Source organism: Colossoma macropomum, unplaced genomic scaffold (assembly GCF_904425465.1).
Source record: "Colossoma macropomum unplaced genomic scaffold, Colossoma_macropomum, whole genome shotgun sequence".
Lineage (NCBI taxonomy): Eukaryota > Metazoa > Chordata > Actinopteri > Characiformes > Serrasalmidae > Colossoma > Colossoma macropomum.
In genome coordinates, this window is record NW_023494793.1 from 8,232,722 (window position 1) to 8,249,386 (window position 16,665).

Below are 16,665 nucleotides of genomic sequence, written 5' to 3' on the forward strand. Positions count from 1 at the left end.
TGACCAGGGGCCAGCCATGGGGCCCCCGCTGCATGGCAGAAAGCAACAGCAGGATTTTTTTCCCTCCTCCATCCAGCGCGTGTGAAATCAGATGCTGTAATTTTATTTGGATTAGCAGAATATTGTGTTCGCGCAACACTCCCAAATACACATGAAAGCATTTAACTTCTCCCTCTCTCTCTTTCTCTCTCTCTCTCGCTTCAGATGACGTATATGTTTCCATAGGTTGTTGTGTGTTTGCTGGCGAGGACAAACAGTCTATAGTTTAAACAAAAGAGGAAGAAGGCACGTTAGTGAGGGGCAGAAGAGAAAAAAAGAAATGCAATTCAACTCTTGTTTGTCATCTTCACAATAAACACATGTACATCACTCTCATGGAAACATGTGGCGACTGTTCAGAAAAAAAAAAGTGTGGGGCGGAGGGGATGGGGGGGGGTGAGAGCTGGTATGTGGTTGGGCTTGGAAGGCGAGGAGAAAGAGAAAAAGCAGCTCCAGAGGAGCTGAGTGAGTTCTGTGTAAGCATTACGAGAAACCTTGGCCTTGGCCCGCGCTCCACAATCACTGGAGCCGAAATGTAAATAACGGTTTGGTTTACCAGCGCAGCAAAATAAATGATGCGAGAGGAAATCAAAGTAAACAACGTCAGTCAGTGTAATCATTCTCGTGCTGCTTGGGCCCCGTGTTCCCGTGCCTTGCTTGTGTATCTACGCACGCCAAAATATTTAGCCCTTCTTATAACAAATTGATGAGAGGTGACGTTTTGTCATTTAGGTGGTGTCTTTCGAAAGAAACGGCCATTTTGAAGTTTGCAAACACGGCAAAGAGCTACATATTGTGTATATGTGTGTGATCATTCGCAGATTGTCCAGGTCTCCGTCCTGTGATTAGAACTGCAGGGATGTTTAAAATCCTTCAACATCCCAATGGACTTGAATGGTCATTCACAATGAAAATGAGTTTAACTGGTTTTATTTGTCAAATTCATCAAAATGGTTGAAATGAAGCAAAGCGAAATAACAATTGTGAACAAAAGCAACATTTTCCATCAGTGCAAATCTCACAAACACTTCAAATCAACCTCTGTGCTTTGTCACTGTTACAGTGGTATTATAGCAAAAAGCTAACAGCTCATCTATTCAATAAACTGTGTAATTTAGTGTGTGTTAGCCTGCAGATGTGCTAGTGCTAGCATAACTAGCAGGCTAACAACTCTTTGCACCTCAGTGCAGGTTAATTTCAGTTTTATATGCTCCACTGTGAGATATTTAGAGGATAAGAACTCAAATCTGAAGGAGTGAGGTTAAGTGGCTTGTGTTAGGGTGACAGAAGTAAATCTCACCTGTTTTGTGGTGTGTTGCACTATCAGTGCTGGTACTTGAACAACCAGCTCCACTAGACTGTTGTTAGCCAGGGCTGCTAACTTTAGAGGGAGATTTTCAGGTGGTTAAACATTTATTGTGGGATGATCTGAAAAGCTTGCTTGTTTATTTGCTGGTTAATAATGTTACAGTGGGAGCTGCTGTTTTTAGTTTAATCTGTACTTGACCAATATCAGACAAATTTTGTTTCTGGGAAATAAGTCTGGGGTCCTCTTGAAGTATTTCTGCCAAATGCATGTGCAAAGTGTTTTTTTCAGCCTGTCCCATGTTCACATTTGTGGTTTTGAGCATTCATGTTCTCTCTTTAGTGAGTGTCTCATACTTTTACTCTGCATAATTTTGAGTGAAGAGTCACAGACATCAGTTCTGGATAGCTAGTGTTTTTTTTATTGTTTTAATGACTTGAATGACACTATGTGACCAGGCCTGAATCATCATGTTATTGGCCCTGGGGCACAAATATTTAGTGGGCCCCTACCTTGCTATTTTTCTTGGGTGATCAGTAATGTTTTTTATATTATCACTGCAGGTTGCACGAGACCTATGCAGAACCAGGATGGTAGCATACTAAGTGCAGCATTGGGCACATCACAGCTATAGGTTTTTTTCAATTGAGACACACCAATAGCAAGATCATTTACATATGAACGAGAACACAGGTTAACATAAACCCAGCAACCAATGCAACACTTATTCATAAAGCATGTGTCCGCTCGCCCAATAATGACGACATAAAATCAGACAGATAAAATGTGCATAAAGAAAATAACAGCAAACTTAAAGACCCAAACCATCAAGCATTCTAGCTAAAGTCATGGCAGTAGTGCAAATGTTTTTTTTTAATTTATATCTTACCTCTGATGACGCAGATCACTGCAGACAAGGACAATTCCACTTTTTTCTTCAACTTGGGTGGCTGATGTCTTATATTTGGCTTGAATTTTGAAATTGGCATCCTCTACTGTTGCGGTCAGGTTTTGACTTTTACAGATCCCCTAGCCACATTTTTTAAATATCGGAAGCTTCAAACTCATCGTTACATTAGCTCACTGCTAAAAACTCAAATGCTGCATTGGAAAGTGTAGCAGTTATTAAGCAGTGACTGGAGAAAATAAAGCGAACATTGAGGAAAGACATGGAAAGCAACAGGATTATGATTGTTATTAGTTCAATGTTTCCCACTGTGCTGCTAGTAAAGTTCCCACCATGAGTCAAAACAGCTGTTAAGCTTTCTCATAATTGCTCAAGGAGGCCTCCTAGTGGCTCGGGCCCCTGGCATGCAGCTCAATGGATGATCCAGGCGGTTCTGTGAAGACTGCATTTGACCAATCAGTAGTTTGCATCATTCTCAAATGTCTCAAAAGTTTGCAAGACCTCACTAAACGCACCCTTTCCTCAATATTGCACTGAAGCAAATTTAGTTAGGTATATATCTCACAGTATAGTGTGATTTTGAAGTTCTAATGTGAAGTTTCAGAAATATCAGGGAAACTTGTTTATATTCACATATCGACACATACATGCATATCCCAAGAATTAACGATTGTTTGCGTACTTTTCATAAATCCGGAATTACATCACGTTAGTGTGCACTTCAGCAAAGCCACAAACCGCAAGTGTTTACTTTGGGACAGGCTGCTTGTCTCTGATTGGTTCTCAGCACTTCCGGGGCCCCACGAGGGACGTCCATAGTTGGAACCTTCTCAAGGGTTTTGCCAGACCTACAGCAAATTGCATGATTGCTTGCTGCTGCTAAATGCACCAGTAAGTGCTCCAAATACTACTAATACATCATACACTACTAACAATGCCTCTTTGTCCCTCACACATTACGTCTCTCTTAGCCTTACGAATTCAGAGGATGCATGTCATACCATCACTTTCTGGCAGCAGAGTCTGGCTCTGAAGCGCTCAGCGCCGACTTGACTTCACTCGCTGGCTGATGGCGGCGGTGGCTGTAATGCTCCTCTGGGCGTTCCTATTCAAATCTTGGCCTGCCGCTGCCAAACAGCTGGATCGCAGCTTCCAACGCTGAAAAATAAACACCTTCTCCTTCTTCTTCCGCTGTCTGTTCTTTTCACTCTCTCTCTCTCACTTTCTTTCTCTTTCTCTGAGTGATGAGATGTGTGATTTCAGGGCCTCTGAATTCCTCCATTAATGGTTCCCAGCTTTGTGCTGGGAGGCAGGCGAGAGGGAGCCTCCGAGCTCATTCTGCACAGCTGTCTAGCACAGAGATAGACGCACTGCTAGAGCCTGGAAGCTACCAGGAGTTTAATCCATTTTAGTGAGATGTGCACGGTGTTACCTTTTTATAAGGGGAATTAGCAGAGAGCACATCTGCAGTTTTCACAGACCCCAAAAGCAGTAGATCGGCCAAGGTGTGTTTCTGCAATTTTTGCAGCGAAGTTACACGATGAATATTATTAAAAGTCTTTCAGCCAAAAAGATTTTTGGTGACATAAACAATTTCCATTACTTTTTAGCTGCATTATCGGACCACATCATACATCTTTATGCATTAATGTCACACGCACAGACTCAAAAAGAAGGCGCATGTAAAGGTCTCAAACGCAAAATCAACATTATACTGATGAAGATATGATAACAATAGCAGATACTTCACTTACTTTCTCAGAACACTTTGACTGAGTTTGACTGGGTTCTCTTTGAATACTTTTTCAAAATCACCAGATTCGTCCTCTCGGGGAAGGGGTCGGAGGCACAACCCATATCACAAAATCTACCAGAGAGGTCTCCACATCCACAAAACTTACATATTGCAGCTTTAACTTGGTTTATGATCAACATTTTGTAGACATTAGCATGTCGCAGCAATTTGCTACCTAGTTGAATGAGCAATCTGAATGTAATCTTACAATCTAGAGGCTCATTATTCAGCATGGCTGCTTAGAACTGAAGAGAAAAGGAAGACTTTTGTGTTTATGGTATCAAGACATAACAGTCCTGTGCTGCAGCTGTAGTTTTGGTTTAGCTAGTTTTTAGTAATTACTTAAGCTAGCTGATTTTACAGCCAAAAACTGTGTTGGGATTTATGTAGCATTTTGAAGAAAGACTGTTTAAAATGCTGCAGCACAGCAGTATTAATCATTAAAGTAAAATAATGTCTAATAAAAACCTTTACACAAAACTCACATGAATTGCAAAATAATTATTCGCCTCCAAGCCAATCACAATTGTGTTTAAGTGCTATTTCCTCTATCAAGTGAATGAAGTGCTCTCGATAAAACTCCTCAGAGCAAACCTGCAGTGAGAACGGCAGTGGTGGTGCATTAGACTCAATTATTTTGCATTAAATTTTGCTAAAATATCGTGTGCAAGACGACGATTCCTTTTCAGGATTTAACTCACAGCTATTTAACTTGCACACAGCTACAGGGTTAGCATTAGCATGAGCTAAACTGAAGAGAAGCCTCCATTACTCAAACCTCTTAATTATTAAACATAAAAACCTGCCGGTGTAAAGCCTAGTGGCTAAAGGATTAATGAAAACATGGCCTAAAAGCATAGTTTGTCAATTAACATGTATGTCTGCACTGAACTTGTAAAGCCAGTTATTTTTTTAATAATAATCATTTATAAAATGCTGTTTTGATTGTCAGACCTGAGCTGAAAGTTTGACAGGACGTCTCAGTGTTATAAACAGTCAATTCTATGTAATGTCTATGTACACGTCTCACACCACATGACCTGCCTGTCAGCGCCGATTGGCTGCCAAATCATAGATAACGTCCTTATTGGCTATTAGGGGCAATTACGCAGGCCGCAACCCATTCAGACAGCACATGAGTGCAGCGTATCACAGGGTACAGTAGAGAGAAACAAAGCAGGGCGAATGCTGGCGTATGAATAATAAATGGCCACCACCCATGCAGCCAAGTTACGAGGGGTCAGCCTGAATCAGTTTCCATCACCGTGTTTTTCAAGGCCATATGCCCCTTTTCATTACTTAGAGCACACCAGCTGTATTGTAACTACAACCAATTTCCTTGCAGTCTATAAAACTGTCAATCAGAATCATAAAGGAGAGGGGGGCGCAGGAGCGGCCCGCTGCTAAGGGGGGGAGACGACTGGGTTTGCGGCCAGATGTCAGAAAGAGGAAAAGCCGGAGAAAGATAATGCTGTGGACCTCGCTTTTAATCTTCATCTCACGCAAAAAGGACTGGACTTTTCTTTTGAGACTGGTATGTTTGCAATTTGTATGCTCAGTGATGAAAACGCTCAGGGGTTTCTAACTTATGAGTGGAAAACACAGTCACAGCGCTGCTCGGTCACAGACTCAGCCACAAGTAGCTACTGTACATCTTTCAGATTCGTTTATTTAGAACAAAGAGACAAATAAGTTATAATATTTTTTATTTGTTAGAATTCTATCAGTGTTTGAACATTATTATTTCGAGAGCTAGTACATCTTTTTTTCTACTTTCATGGCTAGCTTTTCACAAAACCCGAAACACAGTCTTTTCAGAGTTCACTCACTCTCTTCTATGGTAACACTGTAAAAAGGGGGACTTTAGTCTGAGAACAAGTTAGCAATGAAAGTGTGCACCTTAAATGACTTAATGTCTCTGTTATGTTCTCACAAAAACCAGAACAAAGATGGTAGCATTACATATAAACTCTTTAAAAATATACTTCTGTCAAGTAACTTGACACCTACTATGTACACTACAAAAATAAATTTTCATATAAATAAATTATATGGCATACATTTATCTTTGTAACTGAAAATGACATACATCCACGCCAACTGAGGAAAAAAAATGGCAGTCTGTAAAAACCACTGATCATTTTCCTTTTAAAATCCTCTAAGAGCTGTGATGAATCTGTAATGTAAATGTTATATACTCTTTTTTTCCTATTTAACATTAGTAAGCACTTTATACACATCAAAATCCATTAATGTAAGGACACCAAAAAACTGTAATAGTGTTTTTAGACAGACATAAAAATCCCTGCATTGTTAACAACTGGCATTATGACCATTATTGAACAAAAAAACAACAACATCTTATAATACAAAAATATAAATATTGCAAAACAAATGTAAAAAAATAATAGAATATAAAACCGAATAACAATAGTTGCCAGCCATGTTTCTCTCCTGTTTCTGCCAATGTGACATTTAGGAGAACACAAAACAAAAACAAACAAACAAACAGCTCACACAAGCAGTGGACAGAAGGACAGAAACCTCAGCGAAGGAACAAAGAAAGCAAAGAGACAGAAATCCGTGTGTCTGACAGGAAGTCAGACTTGGGGGGGGGGGGGGGGGGGGGGGTTGGGGACGCTGGCAAAAAGAGAACCACACACACTCAGACGTACACACAAATAGGCCTTCTTACAGGCAGACACACACACACACACCAGACTCAGAGTGAAGTGGGGGCTCTGTGACCCTTGACCCTAGAAGCACTCGCATGCACCATTTGGCAGTCGAGGGGGAACTTCCAATTAGTGTCATGGCGTTGTGTTGTGGAATTTTATGAGGTGAGGTCAGAGGAGAGAACTGCTCGTGCTAAATTGGGGCCAGTAGTTGCGGCCTGTCAGTGAGGAGGTCGACGGACCTTGAGACAGAAAACGCTGGTCTCCTTTGGCCATTTAGTGGTGAACCCTTCGGCCTGCTCGTCAACGTAGCTTATCAAAACGTGTGAAGTGAGGGAAGACATCAGTTGTGTTGTCAGAGTAGCTACAATGAGAGGTTTAGCTGTATTAGTCTTAACAAACCGTCCTGTTAGCTTGAAAGTAAAAGTAAAAAAATAATGCCATTCTGATGTAAAAGATAAGAGAGCGATGCTACAGAGGCTAACAGGTTTACCTAGTAAACCCAAGAACTGACAAAACAGTACCAATGCCAGTCACAAGAAAACACTGTACCTGTACTATGTAATCGTTATTTACCCAGTAATCCACTTATGAGTATTGAGAGCAAACAAGGGTTGTCACTAAATGGCCGTTTTACAGTAAAATAACTCGAATCGAGCTAGAAGAGCAAAGAATAGTTCTGATGTAGAGCAAGAACAGCAGAGCCACACGCAAACGCTCCCTACACTTTCTTCATATCTAAATTTTCACGCATAGCGTGGTTCAATGTTAAACAGTAATCGTTTTTTTCCTTTTCAACTACCACAGGTTTGTGATAAGCAAATTAACATCTGAATAAAGCATACATTCTACTTCAGTACACACAAAACATGGTCACACACGCACACCTACACAAACACACGGTGCTTGTCTGCAGCTTCCACACATTAACGCATGGAAAGACCTGACTTCGTATAATGAGGTTGTACAATGAAGAAAAAACTAATCATTTGTAAGATTTCTACAACTTAAAACAGTGAATATGTTCTATATAACCAAAACATACTAATAAAATTAGGGCCTGACCGGTATAAGCAACCCACGGCATTATCGGTATTGGCCGATAATATTGCGGATAATATGCCATCAAGTCAAATTTGCGACCTCCTGATGATGACCTCCAAAACGTTAAACAGTTGTGCTACTGGACAGCTCAATATGAGTCACGCTCTGAAATATGATCTGTTTAAAAATACAGGCTGAACTGGTTAATCTGAAAACAAAATACAATGATGTTAAGTATTACAAAAGCATATACCATGCATCCAAACTTAACCTTTAGCACACGAATAATGTCATAAAACACAGACAAAAACTTTTTTTTATGAAGAGAACTAAAGAAAAATAAGAAAAATATCAAAAAAGTACCAAAAATGCAAACATTCTGGGTAGCTCTGCACCAGGGCTACATTAGATTATGCGTCTGTTGTTAAGAGGTGTGATAATTGAGAAGTGACAATCATATCTGTCAATAAAGACCCTTTATCTAAAATATGAATATAAAATTCTATCAGCTGATATCAGTTATCTGTATTGTAAAAGCGGTGTCAGAAAATTGGTATTGGTATCAAAATATCAATATCAGCCACAAAATTGTCTTATTGGCCAGGCCCTAAATGAAATGACTGTTTATAAAACTCCTACAGAAAAGCATGGCAGTGATGGCTAGACAATTCATATTAAAATGTAGGAGCTGCAGAAAACGCATGAAGACTCCAAATGAAAATCATACAGAATAATTCTGATGAAGAGCTGAAGATGAAACCTGGTTTGTGTTCCTTATTCTACCTTCAATGGATGTGACATGAGCCTGTGGGGCCTGGAGTGATCCATCATGTTTGCACAGGGTGCGCACACACACACACATATGTAGACTCTCTCTCACTCTCTCTCTCTCTCTCTCTCTCTCTCTCTCTCTCTCTCTTACACACACACACACACACACACACACTCTAACATCAAAATAATTGCATAGAATAATACAGGTACATTACAACATCTTAAGCAGCAACATCTGTATGCTGATAAGTATGTCTAAGATGAAGCTTCCTCATGGCACAGATACACAGATGATGGGTGGACAGTAATCACAAAATCGTACACATGGACACCAGTCTGACGACCCCCAGACTGGTCCAATTATAGCTACTCTCGTTCGTATTTACACTTGTGTACACGTTTCTTTTTAAATACTTATAGAAATATCTAAGACAGACATACATTAGAGCTATACAGTAACAGAGTCAAGCACCACGGAGGCGCTGCTGGTCCACGTGCCCCCACCCTGCAGCACCATGTCTCTTCCACACTAGCAGACGGTGATGTCCCATCTTTGGCCATTTGTGCTTCAACATTCAACCACTGCAGGGAGGAAGAGCGAAAGCACAGTTAACTACACGGTCAACAGTGCATGATTAGAACATATGTTAATGCTATCATTACTTTATGTGCATGTAAACATTTGTGTCTGCATTGTGACACCAGTTCATACAGATCTTGCTAATTAGCTTATTAACTGAATCATTAAAATACAAAATCTTGCTTTAAAACATAGTTTGTAATTGGTAGTAAACACCTGTAAAAGTTACTTCCATCTATAAGGGAGTAGATCCATTGGTGCTTAAGAGTCATGGTGATAAAAGCAAAAGTTCCAGTGTGATATTATTTATTGTTCACACATAGCTTATGAAAACAATTAAGGAAATTCCGTCAAAAGGGCATATTAAAAACTGTTTCAGTCCATTTGTTTATATAAAGTTGTATGCAAAAGTTTGGCCGCTGCTGTTTGTGTTATATGTTTTGTTGATTTTCTGAGGGAAAATAAGTACACATGTTCTGTAGAGAACACACTTCTGCATATTTTATTGCACAATTACTGTTTATTTGCTCAATTTAACACATTGCGAAAAAAATTACACATAAATGTGCAAAGTTTTGGCACATTTTATATTTTATGTTTTTCCCCCAATATGTTGAGCAGAAAGTAATTTTAAATTGTGTATTAAAATTTAAAGAAAAATGTCATATTTAGGTTTGTTTCTCACACCGGATGTGTCTTTTATTTTTACTTACTAAAAAACATTTAATTTGACTCTGGGTGTTTAAACTTTTGCATGAAACTTTTGATTTCTTGGCAAAACTATGAACTTTGAAGGGTCATAGAAATTAAATGAAGCATTAAAAGATTCAAGAAGTGAATTCAACCTCAGCTGGAAGGTCTTGTGTGGCAGTCGCTGGGAGAGTGGAACTCTAGGTCCTGAAGCTCCATGCCCTCCGCCTTGGAATCTGCACTGTGGCAGCTCTCATCGAAGGGCACATGTGGGTCAGGGAAGTGGGCGTCGGGGTAGACTTCTTCTGAAGTGCGATAGCTGTCGTTGGAGGGGTAGCAGGGGTAGGCAGGGCTCTGGCCGGCCATCCCTGAATGAACGGCCACCGTCACGGAGGCTGAGGCCGTCACCGTGGTGATGGGCTGGCAGTAGACGGGGCCTGAGGCAGCATGGGTGGGGTGAGGGTAAGGGTTGTGGGAGCGAGGCCGGCGCCCCGCCGAACGTTCTCTGGGGCCGAATTGGCCACCAGCCTCATTAGCGGTTTCAAAAGCGTCCGTGCGCAGCCTCTGAGGCGGAGGGGGGTGTCCACTTCCCGCTTCCCTCTTGGGGTCCCTGTTGCTTTGTCGACGGGAAGACTGAGGTCCTACATCCTGAGAGCGAGGAGGATGACCGGAGCGATAATGATGCTGCTGCTGACGCTGCTGCTGCCTGGGGTCAGCTGGCCCAGTCTGAGAAAGAGAAGACACAGATTAACCTCTTGAAACCTCACGCTTAGTAGTTGCCAATCTTAAGCCTTATTATTCATTGACTGCTATGACTTATCTGGTAACTATGATTAAACTACCGTGTAAGTTCTGAAGGTGAAGTGTGGGCCCATATATGTTTTAGTTAAATATAAAAAATAATAATAAGTGACAATCTGCACCCTTTCCATGTCCTAATATTGTGCTTAAATTAATAATGTTCTGAAATTACCATTATTATAAAAGTTATTAAATATATTCAAAAGTATTTTTAGCCCATTAGACATTAGGTGTGTTATTCAGTTATTGAGCTTAAGACTCATTATACTGTAATTACTATGACCTATTCTGAAACTAGTACATAACAAAATAACGTAGTTGTAAGAGCGAAGAGCTGAATTATAGGCCTGCATATGGACGCCTGAAGATTTAAACCTGAGAAAAAAGTGGTGGGGTGCTGGAGCCTATCCCAGCTGTCATTGGGCGGAAGGCTGAGAAAAAAGTGAACCTAAAAAAAAGAAAAAACAAAACAGAATAACTTCACTTACTGAGTAATTGGGAGGCTCCACATGATGGCCGCCTTGTCTCGGCCCAGTGGAAATTCGCACCTCCTCAGGCCTGGTGGGTCGCCCCCTGCTGGCCTGGAGGTCATAGTGCTGGAGCTCCTGGCTGATGCCTGAGAACGTGGAGTTAGAGCTGTACTCTGAGTCGGAGGAGTCTGAGCCTGTCCCGGGGGTGGTGTGACTGGGCCGCATGGTGAAGTGCACCACTGGTGGAAAAGGCTCTGGAGACGGAGTGGGCAGTCGGCTACGCCCGTCCACTGGAGACACCTTAATACACAAGGAAATGTTTGTTTTTTATTCATTTATTATTTTTATTATTTTTTCCTAAACTGCATACTTATTATTCAGTGATTAATACTAAGGCTTATGAAGTAATAACTATTATTTCATAATGACTCTGAAACTAATATGGAAGTAATCTTATGAGTGTGAGAAACTGAAATGTGGGCCTTTGCAATTTAGGGGTTTTAGAAAACACTATCAGGTCGTACAGACCTCTTAAATCTAAGTGTGCATCAGAATTAACAGAACATAATGGAGAACAACTAAGAAAATGATGTGGACCTTCCTCAAGATCGCTCTAGCAGACATGAAAAGGATGAACAGGTCGTTAGGGGTAGGGGGCATGGGCTGATTTGGGAAGAGGCCTGAGTCTTTTAGACAGGGTTGAGCTCTGTTTACTGAGGACGTCTCTGTCTGCTAGCTCTGCATAGTTGTGTCTGTGGTATGCGGTGGTGCCACAGAGGATGACTCAACAGGAGCAATCCTCTTACCTCAGGATAAGGGCCGAAGTAGGACAATAAGACTGGGAGCAGCACCAGGCCATTTAGGACCCCCAACACGGTGAGGATGGCCAATACAGCAAAGAAATATCTGGGGAAAAAATAAAAATTTTAGCAGTTAGTAAAAACTTTATTTGCACAAAGTGTTTAATGAAAACATTCAAATTTACAAAACACACCTGAGCACCTGCACCACACCCACACACACACACACACACATACAGGATGAATTCATTAAGTTTGAAAACTAGTTTTACCTTGTGCCAGACAAAAGTCTCCAAAGAAGGCTAGTCTTTTAAGAGAGCAGCATAGAAAAGCTGGAGACATAATTAGTTGGTTAATTCAAAGGCATGGAAAAAAGGGGGGAAGGAAAGAGGCAGAGTTTTCTTTTCCTTTTTTTTTTCGAGGGGTGAGCGGAGTACAAGCAAACACAGGCTAAAGCAAAGCGGGAAGGAATGTGGAGTAGGGGGCTTGGGAGAGAGGAGAGAAGAGAGATGAATCACAAAGGGACAGGGGCCTCTCTCCCTCGCTCTTAAAAAAAGAAAGAAAGAAAAAAGAGAAAGAAAAAGAAAAAAAAAGAGAGAACGAAAGAAAGAAAGAAAGAAAGCAGAAGCAAACAAATGAAGTGAAGGGTATAGAATTTAAACAATTTAGTCTAGAAGGAAGAGAGGAGGAAAAACTACAGGCCCCTCTTGCCTGGCCTCAAGCTCATTCTCTCTCACTCTCCTCTCTCTCTAAGCCCCTGTGAAATTTTCCTGCCTTTCACAATCCCTTGGTCTAATTAAATCTCTAGAGTATCAGGTAAGACCCCCCCAATCTCCTTGACAAATCCCCCCCCTTCATTACGGCTAGCGTTCCCTCCTTTCGCTAGGCCAGAAATGCATCTGTGCAAATTGCAGCAGCTCAAATTGCAGCTGCCATCTTTTACCTCATTAAAGAAATGTAGGGACCCACAAGAAGCTTTTTTTTAAAGAATCTGCCCAATTTCAGGGGAGGGGGGCGGATTTGGGCCTTATTCTCCTCCCTCCCTCCTTTACCATCCCAAGCTTGGATGCGCAAAGGTAAAGGCTTCTCCACGGTCTCTAAAGCAAACCATTGAGGAATTGGTGACATCGAGCCAGAAACATCAGTGGGGTTCGGCGAGAGAATGAATGTGTGTTTAGAACATATTTTCACAAGCCTGAGTGTGTGTGTGTGTGTGTGTGTGTGTGTGTGTGTATGTGTGTATAATCTCCTGCCAGCTGGTATGCAGCACAGCTGGGCCTCAGACTAAACTCATGGACACATTTTCTAAGTGATGCGGCTCTGCAGTGCTGGCCTCCGCCACCAGCGTTCTACTACCAAGCTCTCACGCTTGAAACAATGTCTATTCACAGCCACACAAGATGGGCTCTGGGTGTACCCATCTGTGAGATGACTTTATTTCTGACCCTGCAGGAGACTTCACAGGCCTTGGTGGCTGCTCTAAGGTACACAGTTTAACCCAAATATAGTCAGGCAAGACATTTTGGTGTCTGAGGTTTGCTTATTTAGATTTGCACTGGAGTTACGAGGCTACATAACGGAAGCTTACAATCATACGGACAGGTCAGAACATTTACGGTCAAATCAACAAAGTTTTTTTTTTTTTTTTAAGTGAAAATAAGATAACACAACCTTAAATAGGGCATTTTTTTTGCAAATTTTAGTATGCAATTTCTTTGTATTTGCCCCCATAACTTAAACTGTACATTAAAATGTGCAGGATGAGTGTAATCGTTTTCACTTAGAAAGTCAACAAATTATTTCACAAGGGATGCCCAAATGCTTGCATGTGACTGTATATACACCACATAACCCTCTGCTGCCTCAGGCTAACCAACCTATTTTCCTCAGCTGACAATGACATGACACACATTTAACGACAATGAAAAGGTTAATAAAGAACCGAAGAGTCTGAATGAATTAATAAAAGCTCGACTTGTATAAAAAGCTTCCACTTTCTCCTGGTGGGCATTTTTAAACTTTGTTTTGGCATGGTGCAGTGTGTAGATGACATGTTTCAGCACCAGAAAATTTCCCTTAAAATTTTTTAAAAGATATTTCATATCTAAAAACATGATATGATCTGTAGGAGTATGAAGTTTTTTAAGTTTTGGAATCATATAAATAATTTTATGTTATGAGAAACTGCTGAAATATATGTGGCCAAGAAGCAACACTGTATAAGAGTGGATTTAGCTAGAACCACACAAAGTGCTACTGAAGCTGGCAGTATACTTTAAACAAAAACTGTTTTGAAGAAAATGTCTGAATCTCAAATGGCTCCCTACTCACTACATCGTGAGATATGAAGATTTATTTCTACTGTTTGGACTATTTGTCTTGCAAGGAACTGTGCATACGTCCCAAAATCCCAAATGGCTATTTATTAGACATATGCACTGTTTCTGCACTACATAAAGAAGCCAAAATCGTGAACAGAACTCCTAATCACCATGTGATTCATTGTGAGACCTCCCTCTGACTGCGATTGGTCATAATCACATCGTGCATTCTGAGACCTCCCTCCAAACTGCAATTGGTCATAATCACAGTATTGTACAATCAGAGACCTTCCCCCGACTACGATTGGTCCTAACCCTAACCCTAACCCTAACCCTAACCCTAACCTAACCCTAACCCTAACCCTAACCCTAACCACATCGTCCATTCTGAGACCTCGCCATTGACTGCAATTAAGACCTCGCCATTGACCTCAATCCCAATCAAGGTGTAATTCATGACTGAGTTCTTATTAAGTATATTTACAACAGCGTCTTTGCCAGTAGTTTGGAATTTGGAGTTCTTTGGTCATTTGAAGTATAGTGCTGGTTTTAGGCAGCCACTGGAGCTCCTATCATTTGTTAGCTACACTGGCCTCATAGATACAATAAGAAACTACTGAAGTAAACTTCCAAAACCAAACAGGTTTTGTCAGATCAAATACATTTGGGTTAATTTTTTTTCTTGCCATTAACACTTAAAGGGTGAAGGGGAGGACATACTGGTACCTTTACTTTAGAGGAAATGAAGTTTTATGGATGTGCTCTGAATCTTTGACCTTTATTATTTATTCAACCAAACTAAACATTGCCTTGAATTAGACACCCGGACAAGTGTCTGTGCCTTGGCGAGTCCACTCAGCATTACGACAAAGATCAAAACGACTGACGAGCCCAAACGTTCAGGACTGAAAAATGGAAGCTTTCTCTGAGGCGGTCAGAAGGTCGATGCCCCCTGAGTGAATGCGAGGCTCGAGGAGTGATTTACTTCAGAGTGTGATTTTTCCATAGATGAGTGCTATTCCCACAGATGGAGTCAAATGACAAAGACCTTTTATGTCGTGAACTGCGAAAGTTCTCTTTAACGAAACGTGGACCAGAGTGTTCCTGGACTGTGGGTTAGCCGGAGCTCCAGAGCCGCGGCTCCCCAGCGAAAAGCGAGCGCGCGCATACCTCTCTGAGCTACACGTCCCAAACTGTTTGGACTCAAAACATTCACAGCCCTGACAGGGGAAAGTCAGGGAAACATTTATTTCTGCAAGGCTAGATAAATACAGCCCCTGCTTTTTTTCCTTTGTTTTTTTCCTTATTGGTGGGGGCTGTGTGTGTGGGGGGGTGCGGGTGTTGTTTGGTGAAAAAACAGTGGTTGTGTTTCAGTGGGAGCTTGTGAGAGTGACTGAGCGCCAGTGCGGTCTGTAGAGAGAGGTGGATAGTGTGTGTATGTGGGGGGATGGTGGGGGGCTGCGTGCTCTGAACTTGTGTGCACTTTCATTCACTGGCACACTACTTAAATCCAGAGTGATTTGAGAGCAGAAGGCTGGGGTGGCTGTCCGTGCCTTTCTAAAGGCAATCACTGCTACTGCCTTACTCCAATATCAGCACCTACTACACTGCACAGCATCACTCTCCAGCACTGCTGACCTCTGGTATGCCAGCGTTAAAGATGTAGTTCAGTAAAAAAAGAAAGAAAGGAAAAAAAAACAACAACTTTACACAATTTTGGTCAAAAGTATGGACAAAATTCAGGCTTCAAGACGGTTCCTAGCACTGTTTTCAGCTACGCTGTGTACAGTCGTATGCAAAAGTCTGAATACCCCCGGTACTTATGTTTTGTTGAAAATAACACATCCTCTACAGAGAACATACTTAAATATTCACAATTTGAAAACGTTACTGCACAATTTCTATTTATTTGCTGAGTTTAATTGGACAATTTTGTTCTACATAGTCAAATTCAGCCAAAATATGCAGAAAGCTGTTCTCTATAGAGGATGTGTTAACTTATTTTCGCTTAGAAAATCAACAAAATATAATTTTACCAAGAGCGCCCAAACTTTTGCATACGACTGTACTTTTGACCATTTTTACAGATAACAGTATGACATACTGTGTCAGAAATCACACAGGTTAGTCTATTAAAGTATCAAACCTTGAGAGGCCGTGCAATTTTATCACAGGTAAGGGGTGCGTAACCCCCCCGCCTATTGCAAAATCACTGTAACGCTTTGCCTCATGTGGCTTATTGCTTCTATAAAACAGTGACAACATAAAATTTAATAAAATGCAAAACTTTTCAATAAATATTCTAAGTTAGAATTAATACTATTCCCAATAAACAATTCTTCCTCTAAAAAATAGTCATTTGTTCAGAGTACGCTATTGTTGCCAAGCATTCATGGACTGCTGAAAAAGGACTAGAACATTCCGTCTTCCATCATTAAACACTGCAGTCCTTTCGGAAGTTTT

At 41.1% G+C, this 16,665-nt stretch overlaps 1 protein-coding gene across 1 annotated transcript in view; it reads right to left on the reverse strand.

Annotated features, from left to right (window-relative positions):
- Positions 1–5,770: 5,770 nt before the first annotated feature.
- Positions 5,771–16,665, reverse strand: part of ptch1 (patched 1) — a 68,548-nt gene continuing 57,653 nt past the window's right edge. The window contains exons 21-24 of the mRNA XM_036578364.1: positions 11,888–11,987; positions 11,100–11,381; positions 9,966–10,536; positions 5,771–9,122 (exon numbers count right to left, since the gene is read on the reverse strand). Coding sequence (XP_036434257.1) covers positions 9,967–10,536; positions 11,100–11,381; positions 11,888–11,987 — 952 coding nt within the window. The 3' untranslated portion in view covers positions 5,771–9,122; position 9,966. The remainder of the gene's footprint in view (positions 9,123–9,965; positions 10,537–11,099; positions 11,382–11,887; positions 11,988–16,665) is intronic.